This window comes from Tiliqua scincoides, chromosome 5 (assembly GCF_035046505.1).
Source record: "Tiliqua scincoides isolate rTilSci1 chromosome 5, rTilSci1.hap2, whole genome shotgun sequence".
Lineage (NCBI taxonomy): Eukaryota > Metazoa > Chordata > Lepidosauria > Squamata > Scincidae > Tiliqua > Tiliqua scincoides.
The window spans coordinates 74,432,870-74,455,293 of NC_089825.1; the positions used below are offsets into that span (position 1 = coordinate 74,432,870).

The 22,424-nt window shown below is 43.7% G+C and overlaps 1 protein-coding gene across 6 annotated transcripts; it reads left to right on the top strand.

Annotated features, from left to right (window-relative positions):
- The first annotated feature begins 93 nt into the window (after positions 1 to 93).
- THNSL2 (threonine synthase like 2) lies at positions 94 to 16,068 on the top strand. 6 transcript variants are annotated; one of them, XM_066628694.1, is made up of 9 exons: positions 94 to 434; positions 3,164 to 3,403; positions 5,746 to 5,940; positions 6,310 to 6,462; positions 9,587 to 9,817; positions 11,366 to 11,514; positions 12,937 to 13,062; positions 14,179 to 14,330; positions 15,227 to 16,068. In XM_066628694.1, the coding sequence occupies exons 2-9, from the start codon at positions 3,181 to 3,183 to the stop codon at positions 15,435 to 15,437; spliced, it is 1,440 nt and encodes a 479-aa protein (XP_066484791.1). In that variant the 5' UTR covers positions 94 to 434; positions 3,164 to 3,180; the 3' UTR covers positions 15,438 to 16,068. The 6 variants fall into 6 exon arrangements, with proteins under 6 accessions (XP_066484791.1, XP_066484792.1, XP_066484793.1 ...); XM_066628695.1 differs by having other exon boundaries at positions 94 to 276; XM_066628696.1 differs by having other exon boundaries at positions 95 to 434; positions 5,884 to 5,940.
- Positions 16,069 to 22,424: the final 6,356 nt, after the last annotated feature.

A 22,424-nucleotide genomic window follows, 5' to 3' on the forward strand; every position in this document is an offset into this window, starting at 1 on the left:
GCACAGGAGTGTCTGTGCACACAACGCGCGCCCACCGAGCAGGGCTGCGGGGCTCGAGCGCCACATGCACCGAGCAGCCAGCCCGGGAGGCGAGAGCGGGGCTCAGGCGCCCCCCCCCCGCAGCAGCGGGGCGGGAGGGGCGGAGGCGTCTCTGCTCGCTGGCCGCCAATCGGTGACTCCCTCCTGCGCGGACGTCTCTCCGGAAGCGACGGGGTGCCAAGGGAGAGCTGCCCTGGGAAGGGAGGGCTCCGTTTCCGTGAGCAGCGGCAGCAGCTGGTAATGGTGGGCACGGCCGGGGGCGCGTTGGAGGCACAGTTCCCGCAGCCAGCCTGCTTTGGGTGGCACCTGCTCTCTCCAAGCCCGCCTTAGTTGGCCTCACCAGCGCTCCGTTCTTTTCTCCCTCAGGGCTAAATCCTGGCATGCTGTAAGAATAGGTGAGAGTGCCCCTGAGCAGGTACAGAGTGCATTTCTGTCCCCATCAGAAACGAATGTGGAGGAAGCTCTGTGGAGCGGGAGGTGCAGGTCTGAGCCTAGGAACTAGTAATTATTCGCACTGGAGTTGGCACCCCCTGGTTCAGAACTGGATGCACATCACACAGCTGCACTGCCAGGCAGGTCTTAGCTTGAAGCAGGGCTGCTAAGAGATGGCATTGGGCCCACCCAGGGCAAGATGTCTGATTGCCCCCCTTCCTAAACTCTCCTGCAAACCAGATGTTACTACATTTTAAGACAAGTTTTTCATTGAGAGTTTTAATCTTATATACAGGGGGGCCCTGTATCAGCAGATCCTGTATCCACGGTTTCAGTTTACTGCTGAGTGGATCCATGCACCCCCCGTGTCTCCCCCTCACTTGTCCCCTCCACCTACAGAGGGTATTCTCAGACCCGCATGGACCATGTGCACCCACCCACAGCCTCTGCAACCTTCAGAATGACTGTTTATAGCAGAGTTCCTCAGCCAGTGGTATGGATACCACCAGTGGTACTTGAGGTGGTGCATGGTGGTGCTTGAGGGACCCCTGAACATCTGCTGCCCGGTAGTGAGTCAAGTGAGGTGATGTGACAAACATCGGCAGGTGGCTTAGCTTGGTGGGCAAAGCTCCAAAGCATGCTTTTCACATACTTTAAAAAGCCCTTCTGTCCACCCTGAGCCTCTTACTGGTGTTTGTCACGTCACATCTGGTCTCTCAACCCAGAAGTAACTGGGGGGCAGTTCTTTGGAGGTCGCCCTCAGATCAGTGCGCCGATATTGGCTTGCTGACTGAGTGTCGCAGGGGGTGCTGCTGGGGGGAATGGATGGCAGTGTGTCACCCCCCCAAGGTTGGTGCCCGTGGCATTTGCATCCTTTGCCCCCTCTCAGTACTATGACAGTACACCACTGTCTCCCTCAGTACTATGTAATGATTTTGAAACAAAGTCCAGGTGAAATAAACTTGTCTGGCCTTTTTTAAAAATCTTTTTTCTTTTCTGTGCTTCAGACTTATATTTGTGCTCCATACTGCTAATTTCACCTTCAAACAATGCCAAAACACATGTAGACTTGATCCAATGCTGTGTGTTCTAGACACACACTAAAACAGAAGGAGTGGAACTTACCTTTGGCAACTGGGAATTCTGTAAATTGAATTGGGTGACCTACTGCTGGGGCCTAGTAGTTCTGGTCTGCAAGTGTAAGCTTCACTTTCCTATGTTTGTATCCCAGCCCTCCCCAGCCCTGCGCTTCAGGGCAAAGGTCCGTGATGGTGCCCCACGTGGAATATTGCTGCCCCTCGTGCACAAATTGCCCCCCACTTACCTGAAGCTTACGAAGCCTTGCGCGACCCCAGGCTGCGTTAGGGAAGCTTCCTGAGGCTTCCCTGACGCTTTAAACTGTGCTTCCGGAAAACTGGAAGCACCGTTTCCAACCCTGTCAGGAGCCTCAGAGAGGCTTTTTGGGGTCCTAAAGGCTTGTACCTGGGGCATTTGCCCTGTCAAATGAATGGGAGGTCCACCACTGGTTTGCATTGTACTAATACATATTGGTGCTTATGGAGAAGACTTGGGCTGCATTTCCACTACAGTCTTAATCCACTTGCATTCTGAGGGGATTGTAGATTGTTGGAATTGGAGAGCTGTTAGAGCTACCTTTAACAAACCATAGTCTCCAGAACGTATTGGAGTAATACAAGTGCATTGAAAGTGGAATAAAGCTGTTGTGGAAATGCAGCCCTGGATAGGCTGAGATTGAGGTACCCCAATTTATTTTATGATAAATTTGTTTTGTCATGGCCTGGGCCCCTCAGAAGCCTGGGTCCTGAGATTTCTCCCCCTGCTTCCCTCTCCTCAGGCCTGGCTTGAAGATTCAGATTTGCAAACATTCAGTATCATGCAGTGCAGAATTCTGATTAGCCTGTTTAAAATGATATGCTTTTAAAATATTCCACCACTGTGCCTTGCTGCATCTGAGGGAGAGGTGTGGCATCAAGGTATCCTCCACTGACCTTGCTGGGATCAACTGCCACCTAACCCAATTGTCTCAGGGTGACCATCCCACCCAACTCATTTGGTAATAGTATGAAGAGTCCATAAATGCAGCTGCTTATTGTCCTGTTCCCTTCCTGTTCCTCCTGTGTCAAGATTGTAAATGGATTGTAAACCGTTTTGTTTTAAACCATAAACCACCTTGAGTGCTCTGGCAGTCTGTAAATGTGTATAAATCCATCCAGTGTGCAGCATGCCTTCTCAATGCAATGATGGCTACTGCACATAGAGCCTTTTTCTTGAGAACAGTAGCTCAGGTGAGGAAATTACTAGGCTGCCACTCTGCAAGTCGCAAACAGAAATTCAAAGTTCTAATGTTGGGAGTTGCAGATAGAACAAATGGGTAAGAACCTATGAGAAGGTAAGGTGGAAAGGACAGCCGTGTAGGTGTGAGTGGTGGGCTATTTTTCTCCACTTTGCAAAAGAGGAATAAGAGCTAACCATTGACAGCCTCATTTGACAACTTATAGTGGCAACTTATAGTTGTCAAATCTGGTTTCCTGTCCAGCTATTACTAAGATTTGTCTGTGGAAAGCAAAACACTAACTACAATATTTCGGTTTTGTCATGTGATATACCTGTAGTTTCCAGTCCTCAGAACTGCAGGTAACTTGTTGTAACGACTGCTATATTTGTGTTGCAGAAAGTGGGGAAGAAAGTATGAGGTACATCAGTACTCGAGGCGGAGCTGAAAGTGTAGATTTTGAAGGTGCTCTCTTTTCTGGGTATGCGGCAGATGGCGGCCTTTTCATGCCTGAGAAAATCCCAGTCCTGGATTATGCCACACTTCAAAAATGGAGCACCTTCTCTTACCCAGAACTGGTGGAAGAATTGTGCTCCATCTTCATCTCTCCTGAACTCATTCCAAAAGCAGAGCTGAATGGTAAATTTAATCAAGATCTGAACTTTTTTTAAATGATTCCAATATTTTGGATAAAATTTCTGAAAAATTTCCTCGTTTGCTTTCAATTTGAAACTTATAATGCAATGCAACTTGTTTTCTGCTGATGTACACAACTGGTTATTTAATTTTCATTTACATTATTTATATATCACATTATCTGTATCTACATGATACTTTACAAAGTACTATAAGATGTAAAAACAAACAAACAAAAAAGGTCCCTGCCTGATGAGAAATTTTTGATCTAGAATGTCAGCAGGAAGGGCAAATTCCAGCATAGGTAATTGTGATATATGGTTCTGATGATGCTATAACATGGAGCCCGTGTCCCAGCCAGGTGTAATAATAATAATAATAATAATAATAATAATAATATTATTATTATTATTATTATTATTATTATTATTATTATTATTATTATTATTATTAACAGGGTAATTCCTGTTTGAAATTATTGGAGGGTGAATATATGTCTAAACACCACAGAGAAATGTTCTTCTTGCTGCATTGAGGCTGCAATCCCAGGCTTACCTGGGAGTAAGTCCCATTAAATCCAGTGAGATTGGAGGGGGGCAGGGCCTGAGGTAGCGGAGTAGCTGTGTTTTTCTGAGCTCCTGGAAAGCTCTTGGAAAACATGCTATTTCTTCCCAGAATCGCGGGTCTAATGAGATCCGAGGATCAGTGGCCAGGAGAGGCCTCGATCCTACAGATGGTGTACGGTTTCGGAGAAGTGTCCAGCCAGGGACTGTTTTTTCTCCAAGGGAACCCAGCCATCGATGTCGGTGATGGTGAGGATTCAATGTTGAAATTAAGCCGAAGGCTCCAAGCAGGGAAGGAAGCTGAAAGAAGCAAGTGAGTGTTGTTCCATTGTGTGTGTCTGGCGTTAATTGACTAATTGACTGCATGATTAAGCTTTTGCCGGAGAGAAGGAGAAGGAGGGGCAGGCTTTCCCCCTCCTGGGAGAAGAGAAAGGAGGGGGAGGCTTTCTCTGTGTATTTGTTTGTTGATGTGAGAAGAAGCTTTGGAGGGGATCTGCCGAGCTTGTTATGGAAATATGAATGCATAACTCTAACTTTATAAATCTAAAATTTGTTGGAATTAACCGTCTTGGAATACAATTATTGTTGTGGAGTGTTCAGTTTCGTTTTCCTGTTGAGAGCTTGTGGAGTGCCTGTGGAGAGCGGCTGGAGACCTGCATTTTTTTTGTTTTAGAAAAGTGATTGATTGTTTACATTCCTTTGATTATCTTCTGGAAAGGAATGCGGTTGACATAGAAACAAATATAAATAACAGAAATAAGATATAAACAGAAATAAGAACATCAGGGACATCTAGTGGACTAAAAAAGATACTACAAGGACAAGAACAGGACTTGACAAGTGAAGTAAGAAGAAATAAGAAATAAGAAGGAAGAAAAAGGATGACAGGAAAAGGAGCGAAAGTTAGGAGCTCTTCTGCCCCGGAGTCCAGCTTGGGAAAACTAACACAAGAGGAACCGAAAGGGAAAGAATGGAAGCAGATAATACAAGGCAATATAGAGAAATTACTGGTGATGGAACAGCAACAAACAAATCAATATCTGTGGGTTCAAGCTAGTTTGGATGCGTTAACTACACAACTAAATGATCTTAGTATGCAACTTAAAGATGTTATATCCGAATCACATGAGAAAAAACAAAGGATTATGGAAAAAGTATTAGAACTGGGAAAGCAACAAGCAAATCGATATTTACAAATCCAAATTAGCCTGGAAATCTTAATTCAACAGACAAATGAGTCTAATACGCAACAAACAGGAGAGGATCAACAAAAGAGCAAAGAAATGGAAGATAAATCCAAAACACTGGAGACAGGACAAAACAAACAATTGGAAGAGACAATGTTATTGGAGATTTATGTTATATGGAGTGTTTATGTATTGTATGTATTATATTATGTGTTGTGTGTTTTTGTTATTTTGTTTTTGGAAAAATTAAAAAAAATTAATAAAAAAATTTTAAAAAATAAATTCAGTGAGATTTACTTCTGAGTAGACATGCATAAGCTTACACTGTAAGCTGGCAACAGCTGGATCAGAAGACACCCTGAATTGATCATCTTCATAGAACCTGACACAGACATATGATATATATGCAGTGTGCACATTTGGATAAGTATTAGAGAGCCGTGATGATGAGAAGCCCTTGTAATGTTTACATTGGTTGGGCATGTAGCCTTCCATTAAAATCCAAGTCTACCACTGTATTAATAAGACTAATGAGCAGAAAATGGCAAATGAGTGTCCCAGGCTGATTGTGTCCTTTGACTTTTACTTCTTCTAGGCCTCATTGACAGAGCACTCAGCAGGTTCAGGCACAAAGATGTTGTTCACCTGTCAAGGCTGAAGAATGACTTGAATGTTCTGGAACTTTGGCATGGTGTGACATATGCTTTTAAAGATCTCTCCTTGTCCTGTACAGGCCAGTTCCTACAATACTTTCTGAAGAAGAAGAAAAAACATGTCACCATTCTAGTGGGTATGTTTGCAGCTACAACCAATGAGTAGATCTGTATGAGTTCTGGTTTATTTTTAGTGATGTGATCCTGCCAGAAAATGATTTGTTATATTGAGTGCCTCCTGTTGGTTCATTCTCAAGTTTCCTATTACCCCGATAAGTCCTAGCCCTCAGTTGTGGTTTCAGTCTTCCATCACAAACAGATTAAAATTATGTTAATATCAGCAGTTGTGTCAAACACCCAATACGTTCTTCTGCCACCACATGTGGTGATTACATGACCCACAGTTTGGGAAACACTGACATAGAAGGTACATCCTTGAATGCTGATCCTTTAGACTTCCAATAAATCTTTTAATGTGTGTATTATCCTCCATACTTTTCACACAGGGACTTCAGGAGATACTGGAAGTGCAGCCATTGAAAGTGTCCGGGGTGAGAAGAACATGGACATATTTGTTCTGTTGCCCCATGGCCTCTGCAGCCAAGTGCAAGAACTACAGATGACCACAGTAATAGAAGAGAATGTCCATGTGTTTCTTGGTAAGGAACTGATCAGTCTTCTCTTTTAGAGGGTTTCCGGGTTTAGGTTGATCTGAATTTGCTGGGAAGTTTTGAATTATGAGAACCTACCAAATTTGTACAATTTTCCATCCATTCCTTTAAGCCACCCTGGACCGCCAAACAATGAGGGACTTGGTGGCCCTGTCTTCGGGCCTTATGTGTTCTTCCTCCCCAGAATATAGCCTTAACTTGTTCTTATATTTTGTATCTTATGAGGAGTGTGTCCCAGGTTACAACCAGAATTGGCAAGTTTGTTTGCTTTTTACATTTGCAAAATAATTTAGAAGCTACACCCCAACAGGTTCTACTGTGCTTTTAAGAGTTATAAGAAGGGGCATTCTGCCAATTGTGTCTTCTGTTGTCCCTGGAGCATTGTGACACTGAGAGCAATGGGACATGCTTAGCATCTCAGCATTGTGAGCAATGGGACATTGTCCCATTGAGCATTTCTGAATGAACTCAGCTGGTCCTTTAGTTTTAGGCTTCTAATCCAATTGAATTATTCAGTGTGCCTCTTACCCAGACCTTCTCACCTGAGACCTTGCCATTACCCATGTTAATATACCATTACTGGAACTAGAGACAGCAGGGCTGGCTCAAGACCTCCTGGTGCCTGGTGGACAAATGTGGGCCCCCTAACCCAATGTTGTGCCAGCCTCTGCTCCTCCCACTCTCTAATGTCCTAGCTCAGTAATAAACACTTCACATTTCCTCTTCCTCTCTGTCTTCCTCTTCCTTTTCCAATCCAGGGAGTGGAAGGAGAAGAGGTGCGGTGGAGGCAAGTTGGCAGAAAGATGTGGGTGCTGCCCACCAATCTGGTGCCTGAGGTCAGCAGTGAACCTCCGCAGCTGAATGGGGGAAATGCCCTGGGCATGGAACTTGCATGCCTCCAGGACCGTGCAGGAAGCCTTAATGAGGATTCCAATGCAGTTGGAAACTTTGCTTCTGGTTTTCCAGAAGCACAGTTTAAGACCACGGGGAAGCCTCAGACAGCTTCTCCCATTGGAGTTGCGTGAGACTCTGTTGGTCCAGGTGAATGGGGGTGGGGAGTAGCTTCATGGAGTTTTGTCCCAGGGCGCCTCAAGGGGAGATCCGTCACTGCATGAGGTGACTACTTCAGTTGGCCTCATGGATGGGCCGACTCTGACTGGTTTGTGATGTCAGAGAACAGGCAAATGCCAGAGGTTTGGGTTTTATTCAAGCTTTATTGTGATGTACATTGAACATAACTAATCTCAGAACCCCATCTCTTAATTACGCGTGTACACAAGTTCAAGGTATAATGTACACCAATGGTTCTCAGATGTTTAGCACTGGGACCCACTTTTTTAGAATGAGAATCTGTCAGGACTCATTGGAAGTGATGTCATGACCAGAAGTAGCATTATTGAGCAGGAAAATTTTTAACAATCCTAGGCTGCAATCCTACCCATGCTTACCCAGGAGTAAGTCCCATTTACTGTCATTGTTAAAAGTATATACACAGTAGCCTGTTTAAAGTACAGAGCTGTAAAATTTCCCCAGATGCAGTCACATACATGGTAGCATCAAGTCTAATATATTAAAAATAAAATAAAATATTGAAATGAGTGGGGACCCACCTGAAATTGGCTCCCGACCCACTTAGTGGGTCTCGACCCACAGTTTGAGAAACACTGATGTAGACAATATTGCAGAATGGCTGCCAGGGGAGAGAGAATTTTGTGTTGGGAAATGCCAAACTTTTGTACAGTATTGCACTGTGCTTTGCACCTGTGACAGGGAGAGTTATTTTGGGAGAATGGTTCTCAGAAGACTAGTTCACTTTGAGAAAGAGAGATAAGACTGACCAAAGCTCCTTTTGCCATAATTACTTCTCCCTTCATATCCTACCTTTGTTACCAAAAAGGGCTGTTTTGCACAGGGGAATTAGTACACTGCCCTTACTGGAAACTTCAGGACCATAGGCAGGATAACAAGACGGCGTAATGCAGAGAAATTCCCTTTTAGCTTAAGGAGGAGACTGAGAGAAAGATAACTTTTAATAAAAGATTATATTTTTATTACAAAAACACACAGGTAAACATAATGCACATGAAAAATGATAAGTCTTAGTCCTAGTACTTGCATCTAGTTTACCTAGCTTTATGGTGGTTGCATGTGAAAAGTATTTGGTGCATCCGAGGAAATTAGAAAGGGAACGGTTGTAGGGAAGGATTTTAGGGGTCTCTGGTCTGCCAAACCCAGTTGCTAACTAAAGATGGGGAGAGAAGGGGAGAAAAAGGGGGGGGGAAGAAAGGAAAAAGTCCCAGACACAAGATAGTTACCTGACTTGTAGAGCAGTTGGATGGGGGGGGGGGGGAGAGTCCTATGGAGGACCCTCACAACACAGATGTGTTGTGTCCTTGGAGGGGGAGCCCAGAGAGAGAGCTTGTGGCATCCAGCCCTCTCTTCAAAAGGGTTTTTGCTGACCTGGAGATGACCTAGATGACCTGGATGTGACCAAAGCTGACCTGGATGTGATCTAGAGCTGACCTGGATGTGCTTGCTTACTACACACAGTGGGGTACTTGGAATATGTAAAACATTGAAAGGATTATCAGCAAAATTCAATAAAGTCAAATGACTGTCTTCCTAGCTGGAGAAACTTACACAATGAATACATTAACCAGGAAAGCAGTTCAAATTTGCATAGAGTACTTAAGCAGTGATTGAGTTAAAACAATACAATGAATACAGTAATGTAGGAGACACTTAAACAATGATTTACTACGCAAGACTTCCTCCTAGAGAGGTGGATGTTGTAACCATGAGCTTGTGGCTTGACCTGATTGTGACCTGTGTGCTGAGGTTTAATGCGTTTGCATAAACAGTGATTGGATTAAAACAATACAATGCCATGAGCTTGTAGCTTGACCAGAGTTTTTGGAAGTTTGGCCTGTGAGAAGTTTGGCCTGCAACCAGATATAAAATTACAACTAAGGAAAAAGGGGATTTTCACGTAACACCTTCATATCCTCCTTTCATATCCTACCTTCTGGGGGTGGCAACCAAGAAGCAGGGCCAGCTGTGCTTCTGTGCAAACACAATTAACATATCATGTTCCTTTCCCATCTTTTTCAAGCTGAGGGAAATAGTGATGAAATCGATAAGCCAATCAAAGAATTGTTTGCTGATGAGGATTTTTCTAGAAGGCACAAACTGATGAGCTTGAATTCAATCAACTGGTCCAGGATTCTGGTGCAGATGGCCCATTATTTCTATGCCTACTTCCAGTGTGCTCCATCCATGGATGCTCCTCCATTACCAGTCGTAGAAATTATTGTGCCAACAGGAGCAGGAGGAAATCTTACAGGTTGGTGAAACCTGACAAAATACTTTCAAGGATGAATTGGATAGCACAGTCACCCCAGTGCAAGCTGGGCTATTAAAAGGGATTTGATCCCACTGATGGCCCAGTGCTGCTGAAACGCTGCACTGTTCATTTGCAACAGCGCAGACAGCCAGTGCACCAGCGGGAAGGCCAGAGCTTTCCTGCACCTGCTGGTAGTCATCTGCAGGCTTTCCAGGCCAAGTAATTCCAGTGATAATGTGTGGGGAGGGCAGGGTGGGGCTGGAACCAGGCAGGGGGAGGGGTAACAGGGTGGGGTGGGTGGATCGGGCCTGGGAGGAGGCATGAATGGCAGCACTAGCACAGCCATATCCAAACCCCCTTCCTGTGCCTGATCTGCCTGCACAGATCAACCTGGACTTGTGCCAGCTATAGAACTGGTACAGGTCTGATTTGACCTGTTGTGGCTCCTGGGGTTTACCAAGAGGCAATGAAACAAATGTCACATGACCTTGAGGAGATCTCTATCAGTCAAAAATCCCCTGAGAGATGCAGCAGAGCCCACACCAGTAGGATTTACATTGTATCGGGCTGTGAATCCTGACCTTGCTGAATATCATGCCAAAGGTGCACGATGAGCAGCATTTAAACATGAAATTTTATTTCGGTGCCGAAGTGGGAACTGAATTCTCTTGCAGAGTCTGTCCTACTTTTTGATTTTATTGAAAATTCCCACTGAAACCCAAAAGGATGTTCTGAACTGTGTTACTTGTTATAGATGTGGAACATAGAAACTGGAACTACCCACAGTATCCACAATGGAGTACAATGCAGTGTACTCCACTGTGTAAAATATCCAATATTTGCACCATAACAACCCAGTTCCTGCGACAAAAAGAGAGTATGACAATTTGTATAACTCATGCAAACATATTGCAAGGTCCACCATTGCAGCAGGCCCTGTTCTGGTCTGTGCAGCGCTGCCACCAGTGCAAGGGCTGGAAAACCATGCACTGCCAGCGGCAGGGTGTAGACTGGCTACCAGCAGGTTTCTGCTGGTAAAGGGGCCAGGACTAGGGGTGGATCAGAGTTGGGATGGAGCAGATCAAGGCACAGGCCCTCACCTGGCCTGAACATGCCACTGGCAGGCTCCTCATTGCTGTGTCAGCTACAGAGGTCCCCATGTGGGGAACCATGCAGTGACTGGAAAGGTAAGGCATAGTTTTAATTTCTTACCTTTCTGGGTTAGCCTGATCAGCGCCCAGGATGCAGTGGACACTGAGTTGGCAACCCTGCATCACGTGCTCCGGCCCAGCATAAGATTGGGCCATTAATCTCTGATTGACATGCTTTAGGACAATGGTTGGGAGTTATTTGGTGATGCAAAAACTGTCTGTAATCATATACAGGCGTCCCCTGCTTATTGGTCAGGTATCCCCCTCAAATGTGCAAATGGTTTTAATCTTCACTGAAGTTACTGCATCGCAACAACAAAAAGTCACTGATTTGTCTACTTTAGGCAAGCAGATTTGTGTGCAGTAAAATATGATTTGCTGTTCTTTGGTGGTCTAGCTGGATATATTGCAAAGAAGATGGGGCTCCCCATTGAGCTTGTGGCTGCAGTAAATGACAACAATATTGTACACAGAGCTATTCAGCATGGAGATTTCTCATTGTCTGGGAGTGTGAAGTCAACACCAGCTTCGGCAATGGATATTCTGGTAAGCACTTGGTTAATCAGAGAAGCCCAGGCTTCCATCTGAAATTTAGAAATTTGTGATCCAGTTCATCATGGTTTCCTAAACTCTGTTATTAGACATATATCACTTTACCACCAGTTTGCAAAGAGAAGTACAACTCTCCATTTCAATTTACTCCAATTTACCAGTGTCCTTAAGATGTGGTGCCCAAAACTGAATGCAGTATTCCAAGTGAATTTGAGTACTGTAGAATAGAGCATAATTACTATTTCTGATGGTCTGAATCCATACCTCAGTGAATGCAGCCCAGCAATGTCTTTTCTTTTTCATGTAGCTGCATCACACTGCTGGCACATGCTCAACTTGTGGTCCACTGACATCTATATCTTTTTTTACTGCCAAACCAGGTTTTCCCCATCTTGTATTTGTAGCACTGATTTTTTTGTTCTCACATGCAGAACTTTATATTTGTCTCCATTGAATTTCAGCAGCAAAGAGAGAACTGACAGCTATTGGTTCTTCTGACACCTTCTAGGCAAATGTAAGAACCAATACGTTTCCACCATTTTTCTTGGCCACTGGGAGAAGGCAGCCTGTTGTTCTCTTCTAGTGGCTATGAGGCAGCCTGCATATTTTCTCCTATAATGAATTGGAGCAGTATAGAAGGTGCTTTCAGACCCCTAGAAATGCTGTGGGAACTGGTCAAAGCAATCTTTTTCCTCCTGTGCCCTGCAAAGGTAGACAAGGTCAGAATCAGCTGTAATTGTTTCTTTGTAAGCTCCCTGATAAAATGGCTGTTGCATCCTCTTATTTTCCTGTTGCCTGGATCAGGTCCAAGTTGTGTTTGGTTGACTGAAGTGATCCAAGACAGAGTGCTGGGTTACTTACCAATCATTTAGGCCCGAACTAGACATTGCACAAAATGCAGAATGAGGCCTGGGGGTGTGTGTGTCTGTGTTTATTAAATAGCACCCAGGGAGGGCACAGATTGGAGTGGGACTGCAGTGGGGGGGGTACTGGGGGCCATTAGGACTTTGCCCCCACTGTGGTTTGGTTCATTTTGGCTTTCAATTGAAGCTTTTTGTCTATTTAAAACGGGGGGGGGGGGGAGGTGTTGGGAGCTAAACCACAGTGGGAATGAAGTCCTACATTCCTCCAGCTCTCAAGTCCCTGCTGCTCCATTTCATGTACTTCCACATTTTTTTAAACAAATCCACTGAGCCTTTTGTATAAAATTTATTTTGACCCTTAAAGTGGGTCAAATGATGAATTAAAATTCATCAATGTGGGATTTCTACAGTGTAGTCCCTTTTGATATTATGCATGAGAACAGTCTGTTCTCTTTTCTCTTTCCCGTATCTCATACTATGGGTGTCCCTTATGAATATAAGCTTCCCAGTGGAAAATGGCTTATGTGTGGTGTGTCACCTTTTTCTTCTGTAGGAACCTTACAATATGGAGAGGATCTTTTGGCTAATCTCTGGCTCAGATAGTAATTTGATCAAAAGTCTGATGGAAGAATTTTATACTACAAAGAAAGTCAAACTCCCAGAAGAACTGCAAAAGAAGGTTTGTTTAATTCAACTGATATATTCATAAGGAAAGATTTTTGAACATTTCTTTGAGTTGTCGCCACCTCTCAAAACCACCCCATCACAATTCGTGAGTCAGTCCTTTCGTTGCAAAATTAAAATCTCAATGTAAAATCTCAGAATTATTCAATGTAACTATTCATTGTTGTTGAAAAAACTGATACTTTGAAATACTTTTTTTGTTTTGCAGCCAAATATCAACATTTTCTTGTGTTCTTATAGTCTGCAATTCAGGACTAAACACTTCCTCCATGGACTAACTGACCTTGTTGTATTTATCCCAAACTCTAATCATTATATCCCCATTTTTGTTCTTGATAGAATTTGTTATTCTTTGCCATTAACCAAGACTATTAACCAAGGGGATAATCTGTCCCCTCCTTCTCTACTGACATTGCTATGAATATTAACATGATAATGTTTGTAAATGTTGGGTACTATGAGTGGCAAACGTTAAAGAAGAGATAAATGTTCAAGTGTGGTGTAGTGGAGAGAGCAGGGTACTTGGCATGAAGTTCAGTGAAAAGCACAATCCTACACATGACTACTCAGGTTCCATTGTGCTCCATTGCACTTACTCACAGGTAAATGCATATAGGATTGCAACTAGCATAACCTTTGGTGAATCTCATACCCTAAAGCAGGGGTCTCCAAACTTTTAAGCCGGGGCTGGGGAAAAAAATGAAATCTAAAATTTAAATAAATACATTAGAGATGGAACTTTGATGAATGACTGAAATGAATGAGTGAATGGGCGATTTCTCCAAGCACCAACACAGCCCAAGAAATAAAGCACACACACTTAAATGGACCCCCATTCCCCCATCCCACAACTATGACTCTGGTTGTGTTTGGTCAACTGGGCCAGAGGCTCTCAGGGGATCAGAGACTGACTGTGGGCCGGATAGAGGAGACCCCTGCCCTAAAGTACCTGAGAAGAACTCGTGCCTGCTGCCTCATGCATCCTTTGGAAGAGTATTAGAAAACAAGTGGGAAGAAGGAATAATCTACCTATAACTGAAATAGTTTTATATAAATCTGAAATAATCCTGACTGCTTGGATGATGTCTCCATTTTCTTTTTGCAACTGCAGTTATCTAAAGAGTTGACATCTTGCTCAGTCTCAGAGGAAGAAATTATTCAGACCATGAGACATTGCTGGGAGGATAACCACTACCTCTTGTGCCCCCATACAGCTGTTGCTGTTTGCTGCCATTACAATCACCCCAGCTGCCGGCCAAGCATGTAAGGAGTTCCACATAGAAAATTGCCATATTTGCAAGATGTGATTATAAGCTACAGTGTGCAAGTTGCTTATGTAAAATATATAGTACTTAGGCCACTCACCCATCAACACTGGGCTCCAGCTAATGGGACAAACTGAAGTCCAAACTATTGGGCTCTCCTGTCACTTTTGGTTTGGAGACCAAGTATGGGGACTCTGTGGTGTTGCATAGCACCCTGAACAGTAAATGGGGTCAACACAGGATTAACCAAGGCTATACAGGATGCTGTGTGCCTTTATCCAAAATATTTATTTCGTGCCTACTGACCAACAGTTCTCAAAGTGGCTTTACAGCAGTGGCATCACAAGGGTGGGGCGCTTGAGTCTTTGGCCCTCCTCATGTTGTTGAAGATGAGGCTTGGAGTGGCAAGCGCAGCTCTGTGTTTGGATGTTTCTCTGTGGAAGTGTCCTCCATCCACCCTTGCCTCTCATTGGCTCCAAATTGGGGCTCTCTAAAATCACTTGGGGGGTGTGACACGATGACGTGATGTCATCACGTCACCCCCAGACTTCTGGAATGCTGAGTCTCTAGGCCAAATTTCTAAGCTCCGCGCTGGCTGCCAGCCAGCCCAGCAATGCTGCTGGCTTACAGCTTATATAACAAACTATTTTTTTAAAAAAAGTGGGGCTGAAAGCACCTGCAAAATATGGCAAGCTGCACATAGGTTTCTCTGGGTGTTTCTGTGTGGTAGTGCCATGTCTGTTCAAGGACAACAAAGACCTTCAAGATAGACACATTTATTGTGGCAGAAGCTTTTGTGGGCCAAAACCTGCTTCAATCAGGAACTTCCCTTTCATATTTCTGAGATTGCTTTGTTTCAGAGATGTCCCAAATATCTCTTTTCTTTCACCCCAGGGCCAGGTGCTCCTTGGCTCCTGCTTCCTCAGTCAAGTTCAGCGCTGCTGTTCTTAAAGCTGGCCTCACCCTGGAAGCCTCAGCTGAGATAAGTGCTCTGAAAGAGATGGAGACCAGATCCAGCAAGCTGAAAAAAGATGAAGACTGGGCAGAAATACTGCGACACCGAATAGAGGCCGTGACCAGGCAAAGAAATCGTACCCTAAGCTGAATATTGGCAGTGAATAAATTAGAGGCAATTTCTGTAGTAAAACTAATAACAAAAAATTCTAAAACACTGTTTCCCAAACTGTGGGTCACTACCCACCAATGAGTCAGGACTTGAGTGAAACTGAAACTGACAAGCTGATAGCTGACAAGGAAAATGTATTGAGCTCTATGGAAATAGTAATTGAGCAGCACGCGTGCATTTACTCACAAGTAGGCAAATATGCCTCATTCCACTTAGATGAGCAAGTTGAGAGGAACATAATGCTTTGGCCTGATTGTGATTAATCACACTTTTCTTTGCCCCTTCTAAGGACTCAGGACAGCATATTTGCAGTATAGGTGAAATGTGAATATTAGATAACGCTGTAAAACAAAAATAGTTTATGTTGAATTTTTAATGTTTTGTATATAATTCAGAGGCGCTGATTCTAATCTTAGGGATTTATATATATAAACTTTTTAGTTATCTTAAATTTTGTGTCACCTATCCAATTGCCTAATGTTTTGTAATACATGTTGACTAATACAACTGCATAGAGTAAATTGTGGCTAAACTATTGATGCTGTGCCAAACACAGTGGCATTTTTGAAATCCTTGCACCAAAATTAATAAACATCAAAATTTAGATAAACATGAAATTGTTCAAATTTTGTTACATAGTATAGTTTGTTTCCACAAGGGGGCAGAGTACCCTCACCTTTCACTCCAATGCCACTTAAATGAGCAGCAGCACTAAAATTACGTGTAAGTCCTCATTGTCACTAGTTGCTTCACAACCGTTTTCACATGAAGCCTCCCAAAAACGTTTTGTGTATGAGTGGATGTGGAGCAGGACTGTACTCAGGTGTACACTCTGAGCAGCATCATATGCCAGCATCCTTCATAATTTTTTTGGTCCAGTGGACATCCAAGAGTTATACTTTTGCCCAAAGGAAAGCCTTTGGAATTAGTGAACTAGGATAGAGAAGAAATATAATCAATCCTGCCAGGTTTGGGAAGTGTCATTGAGACTGTAGAAAATGTTTGGTGGTTTGGGGGGCACCACAAAAATGTTTTGCATTGGGCCCCACAGCTTCTAAGGCCGGCTCTGATCAGTAGCATCAACAGCCAACTCCAGAAAGTCCTATTAGCCTGCTTTTCAAAAAAGACCATACAAAATAGAGTACTGTATTGTAGGCAGGGCCTGGGGAGGAGGGTGCAAGGGTTACATCATACCTGGGCCTAAAGTCAAAATAGGTGCTTGGGAGCCAAAGGAGATGGGCAGATTGGGCCTGAGAGGAATGATTAATAGAGAAGAGAATGGGCCCAAAAAAAACTTTGTTCCAGATAAAATTCCTCTCAGGGCCTCTGAGTGTAGATGTACTGTAAAAACATTTGTTTTCACATTTTACATGTTTGTTACCAATAACAGTGATGCTGGACTTAACCCATTTCTGCCCAGCTCACAGGTGTACACATTTGATCCCTGTTGCGTATATCTAATATTGGGCAGAAATGGCTTAAGCACAAAGGGCACAATCCTAACTGCACCTTGGGCCAACACAAGTCCCTTACGCGCCTCCTTATGAGGAAGCTGCATCAGCACAAGGAGATGCGCCAACACACGGAGGCTGAATCCGTGGCAGCTTCCCCCCTGAGTCTTGCATCAACCCAGCTGGGGAGGGCAGGCAGGCAGGGAGAGGAAGGTGGGGCTGGGATCTGGCAGTTATGCCGGATCCCAACCCCCATTCCCAGGGAGAATGGAGTGGCTTCAAGCTGCTCCGCTCTCCTCAGACTTGGGGCACCTCTACAGGTGGTCCAAGTCTGAGGAGACCCATAGGGATCAGCAGCCGTTACCCAGGGGTAAGGGGAAAAGTTTCCCCTTGCCTCTGGCTAAGCTGCTTCTGGCCACAATCCTGCGCTGGATACAGCATAAGCCTCCTGGCTTGCCTGTTCCAGTGCAGGATAGGATTGTGCTGACACCTGGAAACAGACCTGTACTTAAGTAGGGCAGGAGGTGTGAATAAACAGTCTCTCTCGTTGGTCGTAATGTTTTTAGCAACATGATTCTCAGATTATTTTTTTGCTTAGCTTATTATCAACTTATATTTGTCTTGCCAGAGTTTGTTCTCCTCATCTGAGCAGCACTTCCAGGTTTTAAGCAAGTCTCTCTTCCTTTTTACAGTATCCTTTACCCTGCTCATTAGCCATCTTGGCATCCTCCTGGACTTGTTTGTACCTTTCCTAATCCATGGTTCACATTCTAGCCAAACCTCAATGATTGTCGTTACAAGCATCTTATAACCGCTGTAAGATGCTTGAAGATTTGAATCTCTTGACTCTCTTGATTTCAATTTCCTTTTAACCAATTCCCTCATTTTTTAAGATGTTTCCACTTAGGAAAATAGGTGTGGCTGTGTTGCATTTTCCCCTTCCATAGTGCAATCTATGTTCTTCCTCCCTATTCAATTCCATGATCAGCCATTCCAAAGTACAGTCATTCATTGTACCTAGAAATGCTGTCTCCTAGTTGGGATGTGCCCATCACTCTCCTGCAGGAGTGTTGCAGGAGATCAGTAGAAATGGGAAAGCTGTTTTTCAGAGAAGCTTGTCTGCATCTTGTTCTGGAGCCCTTAACAGGTTGAAAAACAGTGCTGTAAAGTGCAGACTGACCCAGAACTTTGGATCAAATCTTGTGTTAGTTGGGTGGGAAACTCCCAATTAAACAGTGGGAATTTTCCCTGCCGAAGGACAGCACTTTCAGAATTAGTCATCCTTGCCTGTATTCCACTGTCTGTTAGTATCTGCTGCCCCTAAAGTTATAGATCTTAAATCTTAAATTCTTAAATCTCTCTCTCTCTCTCATAGCAATATAAAAATGCTTACATTTAAAAAAAATTCCCCTTCACATTAAAAGCATTCCATAATCGAAGGATTAATTGTAAGGTTTAGTAGCACTTGGCAGGTTAAAAGTAAGTGCTCTGATGTGAATACCTGGGATTTTATAGGATAGAGAAGGATAAAGAAGTTCACTTGGGATGAAGTCCCTTTTTTCTAAGTGCTCCATGGTCTTTTTTCTTATTTTCCTTGATAGGTGGGGTGGAGGACAGGAATTTCCCCCCTTTCTTTCTATTACAAAGGCCCAGATCCTGAGGAATGTTGGAAGGGGCGCCTGTTGAAATGGATCCAAGACCACCACATTCTTCAATAGTTGGGGTGCCAGCACCTGCCTTTCTCGCTGCCAAGCAATCTCACAGTACCCAAGCGATTTATCATTATTTTTATAGAGTACTGCCTGTATATGTGGCACACTACAAAGAATGGAGGAATAGGTTCCTGCCATAAGAGGCTCAACATTCAGGTAAGGCATAGGGCTTTTCCAAATTAATTCTAAAGGGTTCAAATGCTATTTTTCAAATCAATAGGAGATCTGCAGAGGGTAAAGATGCTAACTAGAAGGAAGACCTGGAAAAACAAGCGCATATGGTCATGCTACACTTTCCTGTAACCTCCAGTATATTAGTGGAAATGGCAGACAACACTGGACAAGAATACACAAGGGCAGGTTGGCCAATAAACAAGCAACAGGCTCCTAAAGCAACAAAAATGTGTAGAATTATAAAGTTGTATTCATTGAAAATGGCATGGTGTTCACAGGAGAGAAAATTGCAATTCCAAATGAGATTAACCCAGTGATGTTGAAAAGGAATCAAAAAGGAATGGTGCTCTGCAAACAATGGGCAAGGGGTAGATTGATGCCTAGATTTGATGACATGATCTTCCATTTGTGCAGAGGACCCTCCTTTCTCCCTGTTCCATGACAAGCAACACCCTTGCTCCCTGCCCTAACAGTGAAGAGTTTTTCATACTTGTTTTTCCATTTGTAACCTTGATAATATCTTGTAACTGCTGAAAAATTCTTGATAATATCATTTTTCAGCAGTTGTCTGCAAGAGCGCCCAATGAAAAAATACACTGTTTGCACAGACTACTTTATTACATCTTGTAATAACAAATAAGTTAGTAAATTTAGCTGCTAAACAACATTCATTTACCACTATCTTTCAACAATAAAACAAAAGAGGGAGTTGGAAAACAGCATTTCATTGAATGACTGGAAAGTTTCTGTTTCTTGTGTGCTGATAGGGAAAGTCCTATTCATCTGCATTCTAGAGGAAGATGATCTGTGCCTTTAGGGCACCTGAGAATAAAGGATGCTGATCCAATGCATTACAAGACAGTGATAGACTTCTGACTTTTGGTAATGCATGAAAATCTGGAACTGGATGCATCTGAACATAAGAGAAATTCTCTAAGCACAGGTGGAAGAAAGAGGTGTGGAACATAAGACACAATTAATGTGTGGAAAAAAGACATGGTACAGGACCAGAGAAATCCATCCAACCATCAAATTCAGAACATACCACTGGAATTGGGGGCCTTACCTGCTGCCAGATACTCATGAGTGGAAGGCTCAAGTCTATCATAGCAGCAAAGAAATACTTCTATAACCAAAAGTCATAATTATGAGAAGATGAAGCAGAGCTGGATGGGGAAAAAAACAGAAAATATCAGAATCATACAGTGAAAGAACCTGAAAACTACTGAATTCCTGAAAAGAAGTTTCAAAGTGATGATGGGGAACTCTAGTGGTCAGTGAAAGTATAGGAAACAACAGACTACATAACAGCTCAGGTTGTGTGTACTACAGACAGGAAGCGAACAAATGCTCAGATCCAATTGCGCACACCAGAGACCTCCATATTCCTGGAAGGAGGAATACAGGTGACCAAGAACCAGCATTTACGCAGATCCCACAAAGGTCCTGAATCTTCAACTGAGCCGTATCAGGAGACAACACATAACCAGCACAAGCAACATCTCTGCCAGTTAGGCTGCCAATCATGGATGCAAACATACACACTCCCAATACAGGACAGTTTCAAGCCCAAAGCACAGAAAGACTGTATAATATCCCAATGCCAGTGTGAACAGAAACATCACCAGTGGCATCCTACCCACATTTTCTGTTTGTGGAGGAGATTGATTGTACTGAAGCCAAGTATTAATGGTGCATTGTTCACTTAAGGACACCAACCCAACCTCCATGCTTATTCCTCCCTCTCATCCTTTAAATTACAGGAAATGCAATGCAGGCCTGATCACTGCACTGAGCTGTCTTATAAATCAGTGACAGCGCAATCCTGAGCTGCACATGGGCCGGCGCAAGTCCAGCATTGGGAGTTGGCAAGATCATACTTGGTTACATATCAGATGCTGTAACCATAATTCTAATGAATCTTGAGTAAATGAATCTCCTTTGCAACTTCAACCAGCCAATGTTGTTTGTCTTTCTCGATTAGCAGTCAGCCGGGTGTGGGAGGCTCCCTGGGTTGATTCCCAGCAAGAGGGGGGGTCTGCTGCTGAAGCTACTCTGCTTCCCCCCTAAAGAGGAAACCAGTTTTAAGAGATTCCTCCAACACCTATAGGGGCCAGGGTGCCTTGCCCAGGGGTAAGGGGGAAAGTTTCCCCTTGCCTCTGGCTGAGCTGATTCTGGCCCCTATCCTGCGCTGGATACAGTGCAAGCCTCTTGACTTGCCTGTTCCAGTGCAGGATAGGATTGTACCCTGAAGTTACCAACACTTGTGTGGCACCTGAATTCAGCAGTCAATCAGTAGATCACAAGACAGGACAAAATGGTAACCCTGCCTTGTGTTTTCGGTAGGGAGGTTAAGAACAAGCAGGAAGAAGACATATGTGAAACAAGAGGTGGGAACGAACAAACAGGAATTTACAGTTTTCACGTTTTGGTTAGTGCAAATGTTAGTGAGGCTGAACTGAATGGATGCTCAGCCACATGATTGGTTGTTGGTAGGGAAGGCTACCCATGTGGTTCAAGTCAATGTCAAAGCTTGCAGCTGCAGCAGACCGACTGAGAGCAGCTGAGTAGAGATAGCAAGTTTGTAGAAACAGATGGAATCCTATTGGCCCATTGTGTCATGTGATCACTGATGAGCTAGAAGCTGCAATTTCACTCTCTGGCCATCCACAGTGGTGGCGCTGAAGCACAGCAAACACCAGATCAGCAGCTCCTTCCTTTGGCTAGCTACTATGGTGGTGGAAAGACACTTGTTGAGAAGGATCAAGTAGGAAGGAGCAATGTCAAGAAGTAGGGAACTGGATTGCCATTTTCTGCACAGATTGGGGAGGAGATGCGTGGCAGTGGGTCACCATGGGTCATCCTCGGTGATAGGGCTGCTGTGGAAATGCACTCATTACATCTTGTGCACTCATCACAAGACATGCAATCTTGCTGAGCTCTGGTAAACCAGTTCTGCCTGCTTGCAGCATAGCACTGACTGGCTAATGCCTATTTCATCAGAAGTCTACCATCTGCCTCTCCCTGACTCTTCAATTTACATTTTTTAAAATTATAAATAAGGAAACATATGAAAAAATTATCAATGAATCATTTTTTCAAGTCAAACAGCCCACATATAGCATGGGGGAGGGACAAAACTGAAGACTGCATCAGCATCTAAATTAATCCAAGTCCAAATAGAGGTATTTGCAATTTAGAAGGAGGGGCCTAGCAACAACTCCTCCTCCTCCCTCCCCCCCCTTAGGTACTTTGTATATACCCAAACTGTGCTCTCATTCAGCTGCACATCTGATTTATGCCAGGGTTTCCATGTAAGAAGCAATACACACAGTATACCAATTTGAGTGCATGAATCTCCTTTGCTGGTTTGAGGCATGGAAGGGCAAGGGTTGTGAGATTACACTCCAAACAGGGCCTGTTAGCAGCAGTGATGCCCTGTTAGCTTTAAAGCTTCTCTTCATGTATAAGCATCTTTTTGGGGTTCTCTTTGCTTTCCAAAATGACTCCAAAGCCAGCCTGCCTTTCCAGAGACGAGCAGGGCTGGGTGTCTGTATTTAATTATAGCCTGAATGAGATGGGTTTAAAAGACAACAGCATGGTATTTCATTATCATTAACACATTTAAT